General features: G+C 47.8%; 2 protein-coding genes across 3 annotated transcripts in view; both read right to left on the reverse strand.

Annotated features, from left to right (window-relative positions):
- Window positions 1–7685, reverse strand: part of Mtf1 (metal regulatory transcription factor 1) — a 43492-nt gene extending 35807 nt beyond the window's left edge. For both annotated transcript variants that reach the window (XM_050161216.1, XM_050161215.1), the window contains exons 1-2: window positions 7545–7685; window positions 5261–5716 (exon numbers count right to left, since the gene is read on the reverse strand). In XM_050161216.1, coding sequence (XP_050017173.1) covers window positions 5261–5665 — 405 coding nt within the window. In that variant the 5' untranslated portion in view covers window positions 5666–5716; window positions 7545–7685. The remainder of the gene's footprint in view (window positions 1–5260; window positions 5717–7544) is intronic.
- Window positions 7686–8721: 1036 nt separating this feature from the next.
- The window catches only part of Inpp5b (inositol polyphosphate-5-phosphatase B), a 65900-nt gene continuing 56621 nt past the window's right edge, over window positions 8722–18000 (reverse strand). Inside the window, 6 exon segments of the mRNA XM_050161329.1 lie at window positions 8722–9539; window positions 10461–10572; window positions 11967–12094; window positions 12416–12500; window positions 14364–14477; window positions 16622–16857. Coding sequence (XP_050017286.1) covers window positions 9424–9539; window positions 10461–10572; window positions 11967–12094; window positions 12416–12500; window positions 14364–14477; window positions 16622–16857 — 791 coding nt within the window. The 3' untranslated portion in view covers window positions 8722–9423.

An 18000-nucleotide genomic window follows, 5' to 3' on the forward strand; every position in this document is an offset into this window, starting at 1 on the left:
CAAAGGATTCCATTTCTCAAGAGCAGAACCTGTGAATGCCATGCAGGAAAAAAAAAAAAAAAAAAGCTATGCTAAAACAGGTTCCGGGGACAAGGGTGGTCACAGAACATGCAGCGGGTACCATCCGTAAACACTAGCCTCTAAGTGGATTTGGAAGCCAAAATAAAATCCCTGTCAATCAACGACTGAGGTAAGAGTGTGCTTCTGGAGGACAAGCCTCCTGAATGTCTGGCCTCGAGAGACCAGAGCTGTGGCTCCCGTTTCTAATCTTGGACCTCAAAAGACTGCTGCGACTCTGAGGCCAGCCTGGGCTGCAGCTAAAACCTAATTAAAAAAAAAAAAAGTCTAGCTTATAGAATCTTCAACATAGAGCCTATATATAGGAGGGACAAACTATGCATAGGAAGGAGGACCCTACAATGAGATAAACCCATAGTACACTGGACAAAGAGCTCATAGCATCCTTGATCCTGTCCTGTTCACGGTTAAATGGCCTGAAGAAACCAACGGGGCAAGTCAGGCTTGCAAACAGAAGCAACTAATTGCTAAGGAGCACAAGCAGGAAAGTGACAGCTAACACCAGATTGCATAGCCCCTCCCTCCCCTCCTCTCCTCCTCCCTCCCTCCTCCCCTCCTCCTCTCTCCCATCTTCTGCCTAGGTCAGCATTTACCAAAATGTGCCCTACTAATCCTTGAAAAATAGTTTATAGCATAAGCTTATAGCATTCAGAAGATTCTGATTTTCTTTGTTAGCTATTAGCAAGCCAAAGGTCCTGCCCGGTAGGTTCTGAAGGAGTTTGGTATTACCTCACACTTCTCAAACGTTTGCTCCTGAGCCTTTAGAGAGTAATCATTACCTGACGGGGGCCTAAAGCTGGATCCTGAACTATGTCAAGACTTTTGAGGCCCTAATTAATTTAGAAACAGGGTCTCACTACGTAGCCCTAGCTGTCTGGAAATCCATCTGCCTCTGCTTCCCCTGTGCTGTGCTCAGCTCAAACTTCCTAAACTTCAAAGTTTCAAGGCCCCTGAGCCGCTACTCAATGATTTTCTCTTCCAAGTACCAAACTTTAAAAACAAAACAAAACTTTACACTTCCTGCTTCCTGTTCTGTCATCCCAGCTTCTACCTCACGCAGGCTCTGTGCCCCGGGCTCAGCTGAAGGCCTTTTCAAAACTTGAGGAGCAGCTGACCAAGAGACAGAACTAGTGTTTGCTGCAGCTCCTCCGTCCCTCTTCCAGGTCACACAGGAGGCCAGCCTTCCTGACTCAGAGTTCAGAAGAGCACATTCCACCCTCTCCCGACTACTGGCTTCTTCCCTGGCTCCCCTTCCCTCTCCAGTCCCTACCTTCTTCCTTGTTCATACTGCCACCCCGAAGGGACCTAGGATCCGTGTCATCTCCGTGACATTTCCAGTGGGTTTCAACTTGTGCTCCTTATTCCAAGGACTATACATTCAGCCCACACCAACCAGACTTGCTCATTTCCCCACCAAACTTTCCTGCTGCCCCAGTTCTTGTTAACAGACTCACCATTTAGAGTGGCGAGGCACGGGGTAGAAGGCAGAGCTAGACACTTTGTCTTCAGCACACAGCCTGAACATGACTGAATTACCCATCATGACAGACTCTCAGCTACTAAAATCTTTACCCACTCATCAACCAGCAGCAACTCAACACACTGAGAAAAAAAAATATCTTTTGCTTTGAGAAAGGATCTTACTGTGGAGCCCTAGCTGGCCTTGAACTCAAGAGATCCGCTTGCCTCTGCCTCCTGAGTGCTGACACTAAAGGTGTGCTCCACCAGGTCCAGACCTAGATGAATCTTTACTTTCTTTTCTCTGGGGGGAGGGGGATTTGAGACAGAGTTTCTCTGTGCAGCCCTGGCTGTCCTGAAACCCGCTCTGTAGCCCAAACTGGCCTCGAACTCGCAGAGATCCGCCTGCCTCTGCCTCCCGAGTGCTGGGAACAAAGGTGTGCGCCACTGTAGCTAGCTCTGAAATGACCCTCTGGTCACATTACTCCTGCTCCCAAATCCCAAAGTCTCCCACTGCTTCTAAAACAACCTCAGCAAGCAATCACTGCTTCCTAGATTTGGATCTTTGCTCTTCCCATCCCTGTCTCCTGCTACTCTCTGGATTCTATAGTCCAGTCGACACAGTCACCACAACCAGTAAATCAGTTCTGACCAGCATGCTCATTTACATATTTCCTTCTGCTTTACTGCAGTGCCAGGAATAGAACCCACGGCTTTGTGGTATGTAATCCAGACGGAGCTCCACCTCAGCCCACTGCACACTGTCTATGACTGATTTTGTGTTACAATCGAAGAGTTGACTAGTTGTAACAGAGACCACAGAGTCTGTAAGGACAAGAACATTTACTATCTAGCCCTTTACAGAAAAATGCACTGGCCACATGTAGTTAAACTAAAAAGAGACAGCCAAAAAGTATTACAGAAGTGTAAAGTCTGTGAATAGACACAAGCATCCTGTAGGGTCCACAGCCTGCAAGTAGCCCCACAGAAGCCCCAAGTGGCTTGTAGCACCCCTGACTTTAGTTCGCTTTACTATATTTACTAAGTGTCTCATCCCCTCTTCCTTGGTAGATCTCAAGGTGGGAACAGCTATTTGATTTGTTTTAGCCAATTAAATAGGAACAGGAATAGTTTCATTTTTGTTGTTACAACTGAATACCACAAGCCAATTCTGTGTGCATGTGTGTGTGTACATGCATGTCAGGGGGGAGGCATGTGCCAAGGCACATGTGTGGAGGTCAATGTGCCTGTAATCCCAGCACTAGGGAGGCAGGATAATGATCACTTTGAGAAAAGCTTGGGCTGCACACAGTGGCGCATGCCTTTAAGCCCAGCACTTGGAAGGCAGAGGCAGGCGGATCTCTGAGAGTTTAAGGCCAGTCTGGGCTACAGAGCGGGTTTCAGGACAGCCAGGGCTACACAGAGAAACACTGTCTCGAATCCCCCTCCCCTCAGAGCCTGTTTCAAAAAAGAAAAACACACACACACACATACACACACAAAAGAAAGAACCCTTGTTTTAGGGGGATAGCTGGCCACTCCCTAAAGAGGGGAAGGGGCCTCTGTTTTCTGCCTCTCTCTGTTCACATTGTCCCCATCTCTCAGAAACACTCATATTCTGCTTTTCTCAGAAACTGAAGACATTTTTAAGACCACCCTGAAGGCTCGCCTAAGCACACAGCTGAGTTCCTTGTGTTCCCAAATACAGCACTGGTTCCCTTCGCTGCTACCTCTTTCCCTAGTGCTCACATTTCTGCCATCAGATATTTCTACCTCCATGCTGCAGAGAACCATCTGCAATCACAGCACCTTGCTTGAAATGTTTGTGAGACCAGGGACGCGTCTGTCACCCTAGCATTGGAAAGGGAAGGCAGGACATCTAAAGTTCAAGGTCAACCTTAACTACACAGCAAGCTGGAGGCCAGCTTGGGTTACCGGAGCCATCTCAACAACAACACAGCAACGAGTAATTGGGTCTGCTGAAGGCAGATGGACCCCTGTACAAGCTCCCACAATAGGCTGACCAACAAGAAAATTCCTGAGGCTTGCCAGAGTGTCTACCTTCACCAGCACGGAACCTGACAGCTGCAGAACAGGGCTCTTCCAGCCCAGCCCTGAAGACACCTAGGGTAAGTACTTGTCGTCGGAGGCTAGCCTGTACATTATAAAACATCTAACAGCATCATCAGCGCCTACCTACACGATTCCAGTTAGCCCATCCCCAGTGTGACAACCAACTGTCTCCTGGGGGGTAAAAATGCCCCTGGCCGAGAACCACTATTCTAGAGGTTTAGAAGCACAAGCCAACAGTGAGATGCAGGTAATAAACACAGATGGCACAGTGACTGTAGGACAGTGTCCAGATGAGGAGACGGATAAGAGCCACACAACTGGCACTGCTGACTCACTCTTGGGAGACCATGCTCAACTCTGGATTCTGAAAGGACATTGGAAAACTGGAATTCCTTCAGTTAAAGGCAACCAGATTGAGGAGAGACTGGGGACAATGCCATCAGAAAAATATCTGAATGTAGATGGCTAGCTTGTACCAAACAATATGGCGGCACCTTTAAAAATGTGCCGGCTGCCCCATGGGAGAAGGGTTCTCAGGAAGACAGCCCTGGAGGAGGGGAGCAGCACTCCATGAGGACAGACCTTGGTCCTATACAAGCAAAAGCTTCCTAGCAATCAGAGCGGACCAACAAATGAACTGGACCGACTGGACTGGACTGAGCTCTGAGAACCTGTGCTCTTCCCATTCTGGAAGGTTCAAGCACAGACCATAGAACAGATGTCTGAGGTGCTGCAAAGATTACTGGGTCTCTCGAAAGCATTTACAGCTCTACGATATTTATTTATTTATTTGCAGAACTAGAAGTCAAGCCTTCAAGTATGTTAGGCAGGCATTCCACCCCTAACTAAAGAGTCTAAGGTTATAAAGGAAAAGCCAAATGTCATGAATAAGTCATTTCTACAAGTTGCATGTAATTTCAGACCTTCACTAAATCAGAAAAGGAAAAACATTTCCCAAAGAAACAAGGTCTATTTCTGCTCGGTAGTACCTGACACAGTAACTGCCAGGGACCTCTCTTCAAATGAACTTGCACTAGTTCCTGAATAACATTTAAGCCGTATCATTGATTTCATTCAAATTCAGCACTACAATTTGAAAAATGCTTTACAGTTCCCAGGATATCCCAAAAGGCATTATTTTATCCACATTATCTGAACATGAATGTGGCAACTTTCCGCTAACCTGGTCTCATTTGTGGTCTCTGGCCTGAAGTATAAAAACTACCTGTCACTATCCATTAAACAGTCACTAAATTAATAAAGCTCATTTCCGCAGGCATCTCCCAAACAAAGCATTTACAGCCGTTCTAGCTATCAGACACAAACCTGGCCACTCTGCTAGCAGAGGAACCACACTGACTTTCGCAGTGTAATCATGCATTCACTTCGGTGACATGTCTACTTTATTTATAATGTGATGAGGGAAATCTGATATATTACAGCGTGGTATTTCTCAATACAAAGTGGCCATACAATCCGACAGTTCTAGAAAGCAGTCACAACAAAACAGGAAGCGGATGTGTTGTTGACAGGCAAGACTACTGCGGGCTCTAAGCCCAGGGGCTCCTTTAGCCCCAGTTAAGACTGCCAGCACGCTGCACAAGGAGCTGCCCCACAGCCACACTGGGCCCGCATCCGCTGCTTTACTTACTTCTTTGCGTTTCGTTTCTGGACATTCTGACTGCAGAGTAAGGGTCGCACCTTCGATGTTTCTTGGCATGGGCGTGGAACCAGGGTTTATAGTCAAATGAATCTGATCGGGTGAGATAATGTGTTGTACATAACCCTGGGACATTGCTTCCTGGTCTATTAGGAAGCCCTCTTCACCTTCCACTAGAAAAGGCAAGTGTTCTCCGCACTGTCCGTCGTCGTCATCATCCTCCAAAGTGCCAGGGTCCTGCTCTATGAGAACAGTGGTCCTATCATAGACAGTTCCAGATGAGGACGGCACCAGTCCGCTGTCATCCACAAACCTGAGCATCTTGTCATCCGGGGTTAGGTCATCTTCCTCTCCCTTAAAGAAGATGATGTTGTCGTCTGGACTGTGCTCCCCCATGGTTCAGTTGTGCTCAGCCCAGTTGTGAGAAACAGAACGGTAATGGCCTTTCTGCAACAGACAACACAGAGTTAGAGCCAGGCACAAGACTCAACCACCTCCTAAACACCTTAGGGATCATTTTCCCTAGCTTTAAAGAGCAAAACCAATGCTTTAATCCCAGACTTTGGGAGGGAGGCAGAGGCAGGCAGACCTCTGGGAGTTCAAGGTCAGTCTGGCCTTCACAGTGAGCTCCAGGTCAACCAAAGTTAGATGATAAGATCCTGTCTCAAACAAAAAAGACAGCAATTCAGGCCTAGGCATAGTGGTGCAGGCCTTTAATCCCAGCACCTGGCAGGTAGAGGAAGGCAGATCTCTGTGAATTCCAGGTAAACCAGGGATACACAGTGAGAATCTCAAAAAAAAAAAAAAAAAAAAAAGGAAAAAACTTCCTTAGAAATATTTAAGATTTGGCAAAATCAGTCACTGTTAAGGGAAAGTAGTATATCTTTTTTCTTTTTCAAAAATTTAAAGTTAGCAGTTCAGAAGACCTAACTGTGATTTACTGACACACACCTTAAAGATGGGTATGCACCTAGTGAGGAGAAAAGAGCAAACTGCACGCAGTTCAAGGACCAGCAGCTATAAACCTCCAGTGAGGCACTCCCATCCGGACACCCTCCCCCTCAGTCACACCGTGAGGCAGTACACAGCCTCGTGTTGTTGATGGTGCAGAAACAACACTTTGAACACAAACAATCACCTACAAATCCTGGTTTGCCCCTGACCGCTTGGCCAAACGGTGCCTTGTCTTTCTACAGTGGGCCTCACAGTCCCCGTCTCATAAGGAGTGAAGGAGAAATGGCAGGTAAAACACAGTCCTGTCAAACAGTAGAAAGAGGATAGACTCCTTCCGTCGTTGCTAGAACACGTGGGGTGGAGGGGTTAGCCCCTAATAAATCATAGCCAATGCAAATCATTTTAATTATTTGTATCCTAAAACATGACATGGGCCAGAGTGTATGCCTGTAACAGCGTGACTAGGCTTTCTGCCCCGAAAGGCTGTCCCTCACACACCATACTGACACGAGGCACGCAGGAAATAGCAACAAAATGAATGACAGATGAGCAGATAACGTCTCTTTTCGAAGACACAGTCTCTTGAGGAAATTACCAAATTTGAAGCTTTCATGGTCTGGAATGGTGATTCTTCCTGCACCCGAAAACACACAGGTTCTACAAATGTGGGTTCGGCAGACACAAAAGGAGAATTTAAAATAATCAGCACATCACTTGGTTTTCAGCCTGCTTCTGCATTTTCTCTCCTGCTCGGGGTTAGCAAGTGAGCCTTCACGAGCCAGAGCGACAAGAAGGCGAGGTAGTTACCAGACACAGGTCAAGGGATCTAATCAGAGAGGAACCAGCCCGAACCTTTGCTTACGCAACCCTAGAAAGGCACGTTTCTCTGTCTCTGAGACGAGAGATAAGAATACCAAGAGCTCCCGGTAGGCTGCCCCGGCACCTTCGGAGGCAACGCAGAGACCAACTTTCCGTAACAAACAAGACCAGGAGGTGCGAGTGTGGCCGAGGAGTGTGAACCGAGCACCCCTGAGAGACTGGCAGGAGGAACCTGACCGGGAAAAGCACCCCTAGTCCAGGACTACACAGAAAAACCCCGAGGCAGGCTGGGGGCTACGAGCTGACCGAAGAGGGGCAGGGTCCGGGTCTCCATGGAAACAGAGAAGGGGGGCTGGATACCCATCCCCATGGAAACGGAGGAGGGGTGGGGTCCCTCTGGTGAGTGGAATGAAGTCTCTACCCGGGACGGCTTCGGCAGGGAGCCCATGTCCCGCGCCCCCCGGGGAGTCCCAGCCCCAGCCAGTCCAGCTTCTGCTTTTACCTCCGCGGCTCCCGGCAACGGCGGCAGCGGCAGCTTCTCCCCTCCCCAGCGGCACCATGATTGCCCCCACCTGTCCCTAGCGTCACTTCCGCTTCCTCTTTCCGGAGGAAGGAGAGGCCGACGGGTTCCTTCGCCCACTGCTGCTTCTGATTGGCTTCTGCCCTCCAGGGTTGGGACCGCGCCTCCAGCCGGCGGGCTGTGGGCGGGGTGAGCGGCGTCAGGAGCTCCTGGGCCGCTGGGGTAGCCGACCGTAGGGAGCGGCGGGTGTCGGGTTCTGGAGACCACGCGACTCCAGCCACGAGCCCGAGGTGTCCTCAGCCCGGGCTGCGCCCATAACTGCAGCGGGAAGGGCGCAGTGAGCCGCCGCTTTCCAGGCGCGTAGGCCAGCCCGCGGCATCCCTCTTCTTCCTCCACAGCGCCCTTGTCACGCAGCGTAGTTCGCCTGGCTGAGGTCCTAGGACCCGAAAGCAGAGCGGACTGTTTCAGTCGCTTCCCGTTCCGACGCCTGCCAGAGCTGGCAGTCCCAACTTTCCCGTCCTACGGAGGGTTTTCGTGCTCGGGAGGGTCAGCGCCACCTACTGGCCGATCCCCTCTTCAGCTGTTAACACTCAGCCTACAGACCCTTGAAACCGCTACCTGGTAGCAGTATTCAAAAGCCAAAGAAGCGATTTTGCGCGTACTTCTACTATAGTCCAGTAAATATAATTACTAAACCCTCGCATAAGCCACTGTTTATTTTCCCCAAGAGAGACTTCTCTGGTACGTGTAGGTTGGAGCAATGCCTTTATAGGCTAGATCAGGATTCAGCCCCAAACTGCTGTGCCATTCCCTCTGCTTCGATTATACCGAATAGTGACTCTCACACGCTAGACTGCCACGCATGTCTCTTTGGCCCCTGACCAGCTGCTTCTGTGCTTAAGCCACAAAGATCCATCTGCTAAGAACTACCATATTTTGAAAGGGGGGAATGAGGGGAGAAGACTCAGTGGTTAAGGCCATCTACTGCGCTTGACCTGAGTTCAATTCACAGAACCCACATTGGGTGGCTCACAACCAGCTGTAATTCCAGCTTCACAAGAATCTCTGGCCTCTCCTGGCACCAGCATTCACACATGCATATACCACCACCACCGCGCCCCCCCCCCACGTAACTTAAAAGAAGAAAAAAGACAATCACGACTGTTAAAAATACATTTATCATTAAAATATATTACACATATGAGAGGGGATACATTATATACAGCTGGGAGGACTGTCTGACCTACAAAAGCTCACTTGCTTCACCAGAGCCCCCTTTTCTTCTGTGCTTTTAGGAGCCACTGAGAGGCCTTGGAGCTGAGTAGAAAGGGGGCAGTGTTACCCTGCGTATATACAGGTCCTCAGATTGGACAGTGGGAGCATCTGGAATGGCTAAAATTTGTTTATCCAGGAACATGTAACCAAATTCCTGCTGTTCAACTTGTTCTTCAAGGACTTCAGCTAGCCCAAATACCTAATTATGAGATGCTCAGTCAGGGATACAGGGAACTCACTGACTGTATGTCCCAGAGGCAGTTTGAGTAAGGCAAAATACAGTTACTTAACTTTCTTTAAAAAAAATAAAATAAAATAAACAAATAGAGCTCTATTTGTGTTAAATAACTAAAGGTGAACATTGAATGTCAGTTCTATAATTGTAGATTTCCGCCATGTTTTCACAAGTCAAGATGGGTGTACTAGCCAATGACATGGGTAAGGAGCAGGTGCAGGCTCAAGAAACAGGTAGCTGCCGTTCTTGCTTCCAGCTGGCCTCAGAGCATTTTAGGGCAGCTCTTGAGCTGAAACAGGCGGGGTTGACCATTGTGGCTGCTTGCGTAAGACAGGAGAGAAGTACTGAGGCTCAGACTGGACTGCTGAGGAATTGATGAATAAACTCTTGGGCCTTCTTCTTCTCCGTCATGTCAAGTTTTTGGGGACGAGCTGGGTTTCGGAGCAGTAAGCTGCCAAATATACTAGCTGTGCATGACAGAAACAGAAAACACCATTTAGCAACCAGACTACTAGGGTGACTAGGAGAGAGGAAGGACTATCCAAAAGCAAAATTTTTAAAGGCAGACCCTGGCTGCCGCAAACTCAGGAGACCCACCTGCCTCTACCTCCTGAGTCCTGGGATTAAAGATGTGCACAATGCCCAGGTATTTTCTCCTTGAAAAACCACAGTTGGGTGTGGTGGTACACGTGCTCCAGCCCAGTCTGAGCTATACAGTGGGCTGTGGAGATGGCTCAGGGAGTGAGAGGACGTGAGTGCAGACCCAGCACCCACCCCTGAGCCAGGCACACTGGTACACACCTGAAACCCCAGCAATGTGCAGGTGGAGGGGTGGATCCTGCGGACAGGCCAGCCAGCTAGTCCAGCCGAAACAGGCAGCTCCAGGGCTTTGCACATGTGAGCCAAGCATTCTACCACTAAGCCATCCTTCCAGCCTCAAACAATCTATATATAAACTTCATTCAGAACAGGGCATAGCGGCACATTGGCAGCATTCAGGGGACCAAGGCCAGCATGGGGTACACAGTGAGTTTGAGGCCAGCTCTGGCAACAGACATAACTTGACCCTATCTCTTAAAAAGTTAAAAGAAAAAAAAGCCTCAGGAAGCAGAGGCAGTCAGATCTCTTCTGAGGTCAAGGCCAGCCTAGTCTGCAAAGCAGTTCCAAGATTGCCAGGGCAGACACAGAGAAACCCTATCTCAAAACAAAACAAAACAAACAAAAGTTTAAAAAAAAAAAAAGCAAATACTTTCCTCTGAGCTTTGGTAAAAAAGGAAGTAAAGGCTAGGAAAAGGGGAGGTGAATGTAGAAAAGAAAACACATTTTAATTCCGCTTCCTTCCTCAGTGACTCTGTAGAGATGCTTGCCCTAGACACTTGGCTACTTACCTAGAATATTTTCATCCAAATGATTTTTTGCTGAATTCTTCAGCAGTTCTTGCAAAAACGCCATCAAGTAGTTGAAGACATTTTTGTGGAATGTGGGGAGAGTGGAAATGACCTGAAAGAGAGGTGGGGTTTGCAGCTTCGATCAATCACTTGACAAGTTGCCTGCTATATTCCAGGAACTGTGATTATAACTTACAAATGTAAAAATACACACAGAGTTAATCACGCACCACTTGGCATAAGTATCAGACACACACAAAGGTCAAAAACTGCATGATTTAGAGGTCAGACTTCTAATTCTGAGAACTTCCATGTTCTCAGACAACTTGAGGGAATTAAGACATTTTAGTTGGATCTTGAATATAAGATAAAATTAGACTTGTAACAGTGAGGATTAGGTATGGGGGGGCATAGAAGACAAGAGAAAGCAAACTGATAAGCAGGGAGAACAGGAGATATCGATGTTGGCAGGAATACACTGGCTGCACAGGCTCTAAGCCTGGAAGGGTAATCCAGGCTGGAATCCAGTATTTGCCCACGTATTTGCACAGAAGAATCAGCTAGGGAGCTAGGAAAAGGCAGGTTCCAGAAGACACCCAGATTCAATGGATATGAGCGAAGGTTCTGGAACACGTACTGTTGGCAACTGTTGTTCATTATTATATCAATCACCGAGTGGGGTGTGGTGATGCACACTTGTGATCCCCGCACTTGGAAAGCTGAGGTGGAAGGATAATGAATTGAGGTCAGCCTGGGCCACACTGAATTCTAGGCCAGAGCCACACAGAAAGAACCTGCTTCAAAAAACCAAACAAACAAAAATAAAAAAAAAAGGAAGGAAAAGAAAAGAAAGAGAAAGAAATGAGAAGTATCATTAAAAACAAAGAGGTAAGTATGGAACTGGAAATATGGTTCAGGGTTAAGAGCACTGACTGCTCTTCCAGAGGACATGAGTCCAAGTCCCAGCAACCACATGGCAGCTCACAACTGTCTGTAACTCCAGTTCCAGGGAGTTTGACACCCATGTCAAAACACCAATGTACATAAAAATAAAAAAAAATTTTAAAAAGAGTTAAGTATGGTTTTGTCTAATAGGATGGCACCTTTAAGTTCACCATCTAATTGGAGCACGCAGAATGAAGAAGAGAGGGAGCGCAGTAACACAGAGCCTGCACCACGTAAACAGTGACGACGGGAGAGAGTGGAAAAGTGATAGATCAATGGGACTGGGTGTGTGGGCGGTGAGGAGAGGGAGGAATCAGAAATGACTCAGGTTTCAGGGCTGAGTCACTGGAATTAAGGGCGAAGCTATTAAAAGCAAAGAGGACATGAAAGGAAGAGCGGGCATGAGAAAGAAAGAAGTTCATCTTCCAAGCCACTGCAGGAGAAGGCAAGATATTAATTTTCCAAGCCACTGGGATTGAGGGCCTGTTCTGTTTGGCTGTGCCAGGCTTCACATGCCCAGGGCTAGCTACTATGCATGCTAATGCTCGGTGCTCCCCTCACCTGTTTGCTTGCTACGCAGTTGCCAGAAAACTCCAGGCATTTATGGTAGGCGCTGTAACAGACGACAGGCTCTGGCAGGCTCTCTAGGAAAAGCAGCAAGGCTTCAGCTACGGAATGGTTGTTGGCACCTTTGGCCCACTGTTAAGGAACAGGTGACGGTGATGCCCAGGGACAAGCATGTGCCAGAAGGGCTGCCTGCTCAGTCAGGCTCTACTCAGTGCTAGGATGCCAGCCCACATCTCGACGGCACCATGCTGTTTGTCAGGTGCCATGCTGCCTGCGTGAAGTCGTAACATCCTCTCTGAAAAAGTTCTGAGTAAGTAGAGCCTGTTAGCCAAGGTCACACTATCAGATGCCAGGCTTTGAGATATACTTCTCTCTCTTTTAAAAGTGCTCATATTCACACACACACACACACACACACACACACACAAATTTCTGAAGGATACAGAGGTTATCAATCATTCCGGTATCCAAGCAGTCTCTTATATGTTCAAATTCTGGCCTCAGGCCTGGCTGCTGAAACAGATCTTCCTGCAAGAGGGAAGAAACCCACACAACAATTATTTTCTCAGAGGACCGGCAGTGATTCTCTGACCTACCCACATCACCAGAGTCCAAACGTCAGCCGTGTACTGAGACCTCTGAGTCACCCCAGTGTCAATGAGACTTAGGCTGCTGTGACTGACCCATCTTCAGGCCTTGCATGGCTTTACCATACGTCATTAGGCGTGCATTATAAAGCTGTGGGGAGGCCACGCTACACAAAACAAGACCCAGGGTACGAGAAAAGCCACACAGAGCACGTATCCTACAGTGTTATGAGAGACGTGCCATGTGTAAGACTGAAAGCTACTGTGATCCTTACCCAAAACAAACAAACAACAACAAAAAGGAAATAGTGGTAAGGGGCAGAAAGACTCCTCTGGCCTTATGCAAATAAGAACATGGAAGTAAACATCATTCTATTAGTCTCAAGATATTTTGGATTCATTTGTTTCATAAAGCAACTCAACATACTATAACTATTAATAAATACTACATATGTTACTCACAAGGTACATTTGAAAGATCTACAGAGAAGATGGACCGCTCATAAAAGTGAATTCTGGGGCCTGGGAGTGTAGCTCAGTGGTAGAGAGCTAAGGCCCAGGGTTCTAACAATAGCATGACCAAAATTATAAGAACAACAAGATAATAAGTATAATACATACACACAAGACATGTATATTTAAAAATTCAATTTAAAAAGTTTTAAAAGCAAAGGCCACTATTGTATATTCATCAGCTTGGGAGTAAGTTATTCACCTTTCAGGGCATGTTTCCTCCAAAAGTTGTTATGAGCATTAAATGAACACAATTTGGCATACTGCAACACCAGTGTGAGCGGGGAAAAATGAGGAAAAGCTAGGCATGGTGGAGCCCCAGTCCCAGCATATAGGAGGCTCAAGCAAGAGGATCATGAGTTCAAAACTAGTCTAGGACTAGGGAGTTTGCCATTAGCATGGGCTACATAGTGAAATACTAACTCAAAAAATAAACATCTGGGAATGCAGCTCAGTGGTGCTCCCTAACAGGCAGGAGGCCTAAGTGTAGTCCCCAGCACTGGAGAGGTAGGACAGTGATGGGGGGAGGGGCGGGAGAGAGAATGAGGGGAGAATGAGAGGGGGGAGAAGAGAGGAAGGAGGTAAGAGTAAGGGAAGAGGGATGGAGAGAGGGAAAAAGAATATGAATATATTTTGCTACAATATTAAAATGCCTATAAATGTAGCTTTGAGATCAGAGGCAAGAACCTTGGTCTTTAGCAGCCTGCCCCTGTGTCTACCTCTATACAGCCTGTGTGATGTCCTGTGCCTGGGTGCCTGTCAGTGCCAGCCTGACTGGTGGCCTGTGCTGCTGGATAAAATATCTCTTAATAGTCTGTGATTCCTCACACTCTCCTTAACCCGCCAGCCTCCTGTGACCTCTTCTATCCCTGGCTTCGGAGCCTGGACCTCATAAGTCTATGGTCAAGTCAGTCAAACTGACCACTAATCTCAGGAAGCCTGCCTGTATCTCTCCAGAAATCAGCAGTCCAGACTCATGGCCTGGGGGTTCCATCTGTCCTCTGCCTGAAGCAGGTGAGAGTTCCTGCAGAAGACATCAAAATGACCTCACAGGAGCCACTCAGAAGTCCTTCTCTGGAGAGACTAAGAGGCCTGGGGAAGAAACACTTAGAGGGGAAGTCTGCTTTGCTTCCCAATGGGGAATCAGGGTCAAGTATGAAATAGTCACTCTACTTCCTGGGGGCACAATTCTCCACAGATTCCTCAGGACAAAAGCTTCCATACAAAAGTTCTTGGTCTCTCAAAGGCAACCTGGCTGCAGTCTCATCTGACGGCCTTAGTCCCAGCCTACCTGCTGGATAGCATTTCTATACAGGTAATCGACCATCATCCAGAGTTCTTTGGGGATTTCCAGGGGGTTCTCCAGCTGGCTCCGGTCATCCGCAGTCTGCACTGGCATCAAAGTCTCCAAAGAAAGAAAAACAAGTCATGACAAGGTGAAGCTTCAGGAAAATGTTCGATACAGGGATAGCAAACAGCAAAGGAAAGCTTTTCAATGCCACTAAACCAAACATTCCAGAGGCCAAAAATTAAAAATAAAAAAGGAGGCCAGGCAATATGACTGGGTGACAAACAGCGACTCTGAAAGATGGGGAGAGCTGTGGCAAGCAGTTCCAGTGAATGGGGTAGTATATGCCTAACTCCACAGAGGAAAGCTCCTAGCATCCCACGGCTAGAACCAGAGACGGTGTGTGAAAAGAGCACACGCTTGTGAACTCAAACTCCAGGTCCACTGCCACTCACCACGTGACCTGTGACAAATGGCTCTCCTTGACTGGCTTTGTTTTCATCTATATTAAATAACAGAGAGAACAGTTAACCCAGATGGTGGTGGCGCACACCTTTAATTCCAGTACTCGAGGCAGGGGCAGGCAGATCTCTGTGAATTCAAGGCTGGCCTGGTCTACAGAGCGAATTCTAGGGCAGTCAGGGCTATGACACAGAGAAACCCTGTGTCAAAAATTAAAATGAAAAAAAAAAAAGAAAAAAAAGTGACTAGTTCAAGAGTTCCTAATCGAAAATATGAGTTCTAGGAAAAAAGTGTACAAATTACCCAAATCTGTGCCAAACTTGTCCCCTTGTGCTAGGGTGGTCACCATAGGAGCCTTGTGGTTCTTAGCAAACTTGTTTTAAGATAACCTGCCAGATCATCATAATGTATTTGTCTATTCAGTTTGTGTGTGTGTGTGTGTGTGTGTGTGTGTGTGTATGTACATATGAATGTGGTAACCAGAGGTCAATACTGAGTGTCTTCTTTAGTTGGTTTCTACTTTGAGACAGGGTCTCTCACTGAGCCTGGAGCTTTCCCATTTGTCGAGAATGCCTAGACAATGGGTTCCCATGTCACCTGTCCCCATCTCCCAGAGCTGGGATCACAGACATGCACCTTTTTTTTTCTTTTGCTTTTTTTTTTTTCTCCCAAGACTGGGTTTCTCTGTGTAACCTTGGCTATCTTGGAACTCACTCTGTAGACCAGGTTGGCCTCGAACTCAAGAGATCTGCCTGCCTCTGCCACCCAAGAGCTGTGATTAAAGGTGTGTGCCTCTACCACCGGGCAGACATGTACCTTTTGTGTGGGTTCTGGGGAACTGAACTCAAGTCCTAATGCTTGCATGGCAAACACTTTATCAAATGAGCTAGCTCTCAGTCCCCCAGATGACAGTTTTTTAAAATAGAAAACTTTCACTAGGAAGTTAGGATCGTGGCTGAATTTCCCTACTGCACTGCTCGCTGGACACTGAATGGTTATGCTGTGTGTCTCCTCCATCCCGCCTGGATTGCCATAATGGATCTTAGTCACAGTGTGATGGTATCTGGAAACGGGGCCTATGGGGGTGGTTGGTCATAAGGGCTATGTAGTCACAAAAGGGACTGGTGTGCGGTAAGAAAACCAAGAGTCTCCCACTCCTGACATATGAGGACACTGAGGAAAGAGGGCCCTCATCAAACAAGTCATCGGGGATCTTTGTATACGTCAGCCTCTCAAACTGTAAAGTGCCAGCCCATGGAGCTTTGTTACTGTCGCTTGCTGCTCTAACACGTGCAGGGGTATAAGAGAAAGATGAGAAAGTGTGGTTATCCACAGGAGGAGGTGGAGTCTCTCTATGCTGGAATCGGGCTGGCTTTACAACTTGCTCCAAACCACATAGCAAAGCAGAAGTGATATTCTGTGGGCTTCGTCGGCCATGCCATGTAAGGCCTTAGCTTTTCTTTTGTTCTTGCCTCTACCTGCAGAAGCTTGAGCTCACTTCTTGAACACTGAGGGTCCATGTGCAGAAGCCAGAGGGCAACCAACAATGAGGCAGGCAAGAGAGGCTACCTTCAACACGGTGGCCAACACAGCTGCTGTTTGATTGCATTAGCACAAATGAGCCTCGGCTGAACCAGCAGAAAAAAGCTGCCTGGTGAGGAGGGGGTAGCTTGTTACACTGATCCTAAACAAGCTCTAAGAGTCTACAAAAAGCTTACACCCAGGAAGGTTGATAGAGAAAGACAGTGTTGGGCCCAAGCTGCCCACTACTGGATGCTTTCTCCGAGTCTGTTACTCACCAGCCTGCTAACGGTTTCCAGTGGTAGGTCTAAGATTGGCTCCCTCATGTAGCACAGTGAATGAATGGGAGACCCGAAACAGCTGGGCAGGTAGTTCCCAGACACAGACAAAAAGTAATCCTTTCCTCGGTTCAAGTGCAAAACCAGAATGTCTTCGATTTTGTCTTTGCCTGAGTTGAGTTTTGTGGCAGTAGCCTTATTTACAAAGAGCTCCAATTCAATCTCAACGTGAGAATCTGCAGAAAAGTTTAAAAGTCACATGAGCTAGGGAGCAGTCAGCAGGAGGAGGAAGAGGCAGGAGGGAAGGGAGTAAGGCAGAAAGGTTTAAGAAAGGAAAGAGAAGGCAGCAATTGGCAAGGACCCGTGTGCTTGCCCTGGGGAAGCACCAAATGTGCACAGCCCAGCCTGGAAACGTGAAGACAGCACATGCAAACTGGAAACAAATGCTCAGAAACTCAAGTACTGAGCTGCACAGCTTAAACCAGGAGAATGATCCAGTCAAAGGACCAGCCCTGGACCAGGTAAGATGAAAACACATGCCCCCTTCGCAGATCAAGGGAAGTTATTACCTGGGAAGTAGCCAGGAAACACCCTTAATTCTCCAGTTTGCAAAATAAGGATGTTACATTCTGGGGGTGCTGTTAACATTTCTGGATGACTACCCATTGTCTCTCTCCACCAGAGTGGATACTATTAAGTCTCAAACCCTGGGACAAATGGCTAAAGTGCCTATTTAACAAATCAAAGTGGACCTGACCACCAGATTCTCTCAACATCCCTCACTCCCTACTTGTTACAGGGTATGGCATGTATACCCCACCCTCTACCCTGAACTCTCTAGCCCAGGGACTGGGGCTGTCCTTCCCCAGAGGCTCTTCCCTATATAATTCGGGCCTTACCCACCTGCTTTTGCAACTTTGGCCTCGTGGCTGCTGTACCTGATTCCCCTCTTTCCCATTTTCCTTCCCTCTCTCCCCACATGGCAGAGCTCAGGCTGGTCATGCCCACTCTGGACTCTCCCAGATATCTCTACCTCTACCCGTTATGGTTTCAATAAAATGCTGCAGGTCCCCGAGTGGCTACAGTGGGCAGTGGGTCCCGAGACCATGACAGGTCATAAAGGCAGCTGGGTCTCAGGCAGGAAGCTGTGTGGTGGGTGAGAGACTGAGACAGATAGGCACACCATGCAGAGTGAAGTTGGATATTTATTTAGTGGGTTATGGAAGGGAAGGGGAGAAAGGGAAGAGCAGAGAGAGAGAGAGAGAGAGAGAGAGAGAGAGAGAGAGAGAGAGAGAGGGAGGGAGGGCGAGGGGAAAGGAGGGAGGGACGCTGAGAGGGAGGGGGAAGAAGAGAAGGGAAAGACAGAAGCTACCTCTGAG

The sequence above is a fragment of the Alexandromys fortis genome, unplaced genomic scaffold, assembly GCF_014885135.2.
Source record: "Alexandromys fortis isolate MF-2015 unplaced genomic scaffold, M_Fortis_MF-2015_v1.1 scaffold_122, whole genome shotgun sequence".
Classification (NCBI taxonomy): domain Eukaryota; kingdom Metazoa; phylum Chordata; class Mammalia; order Rodentia; family Cricetidae; genus Alexandromys; species Alexandromys fortis.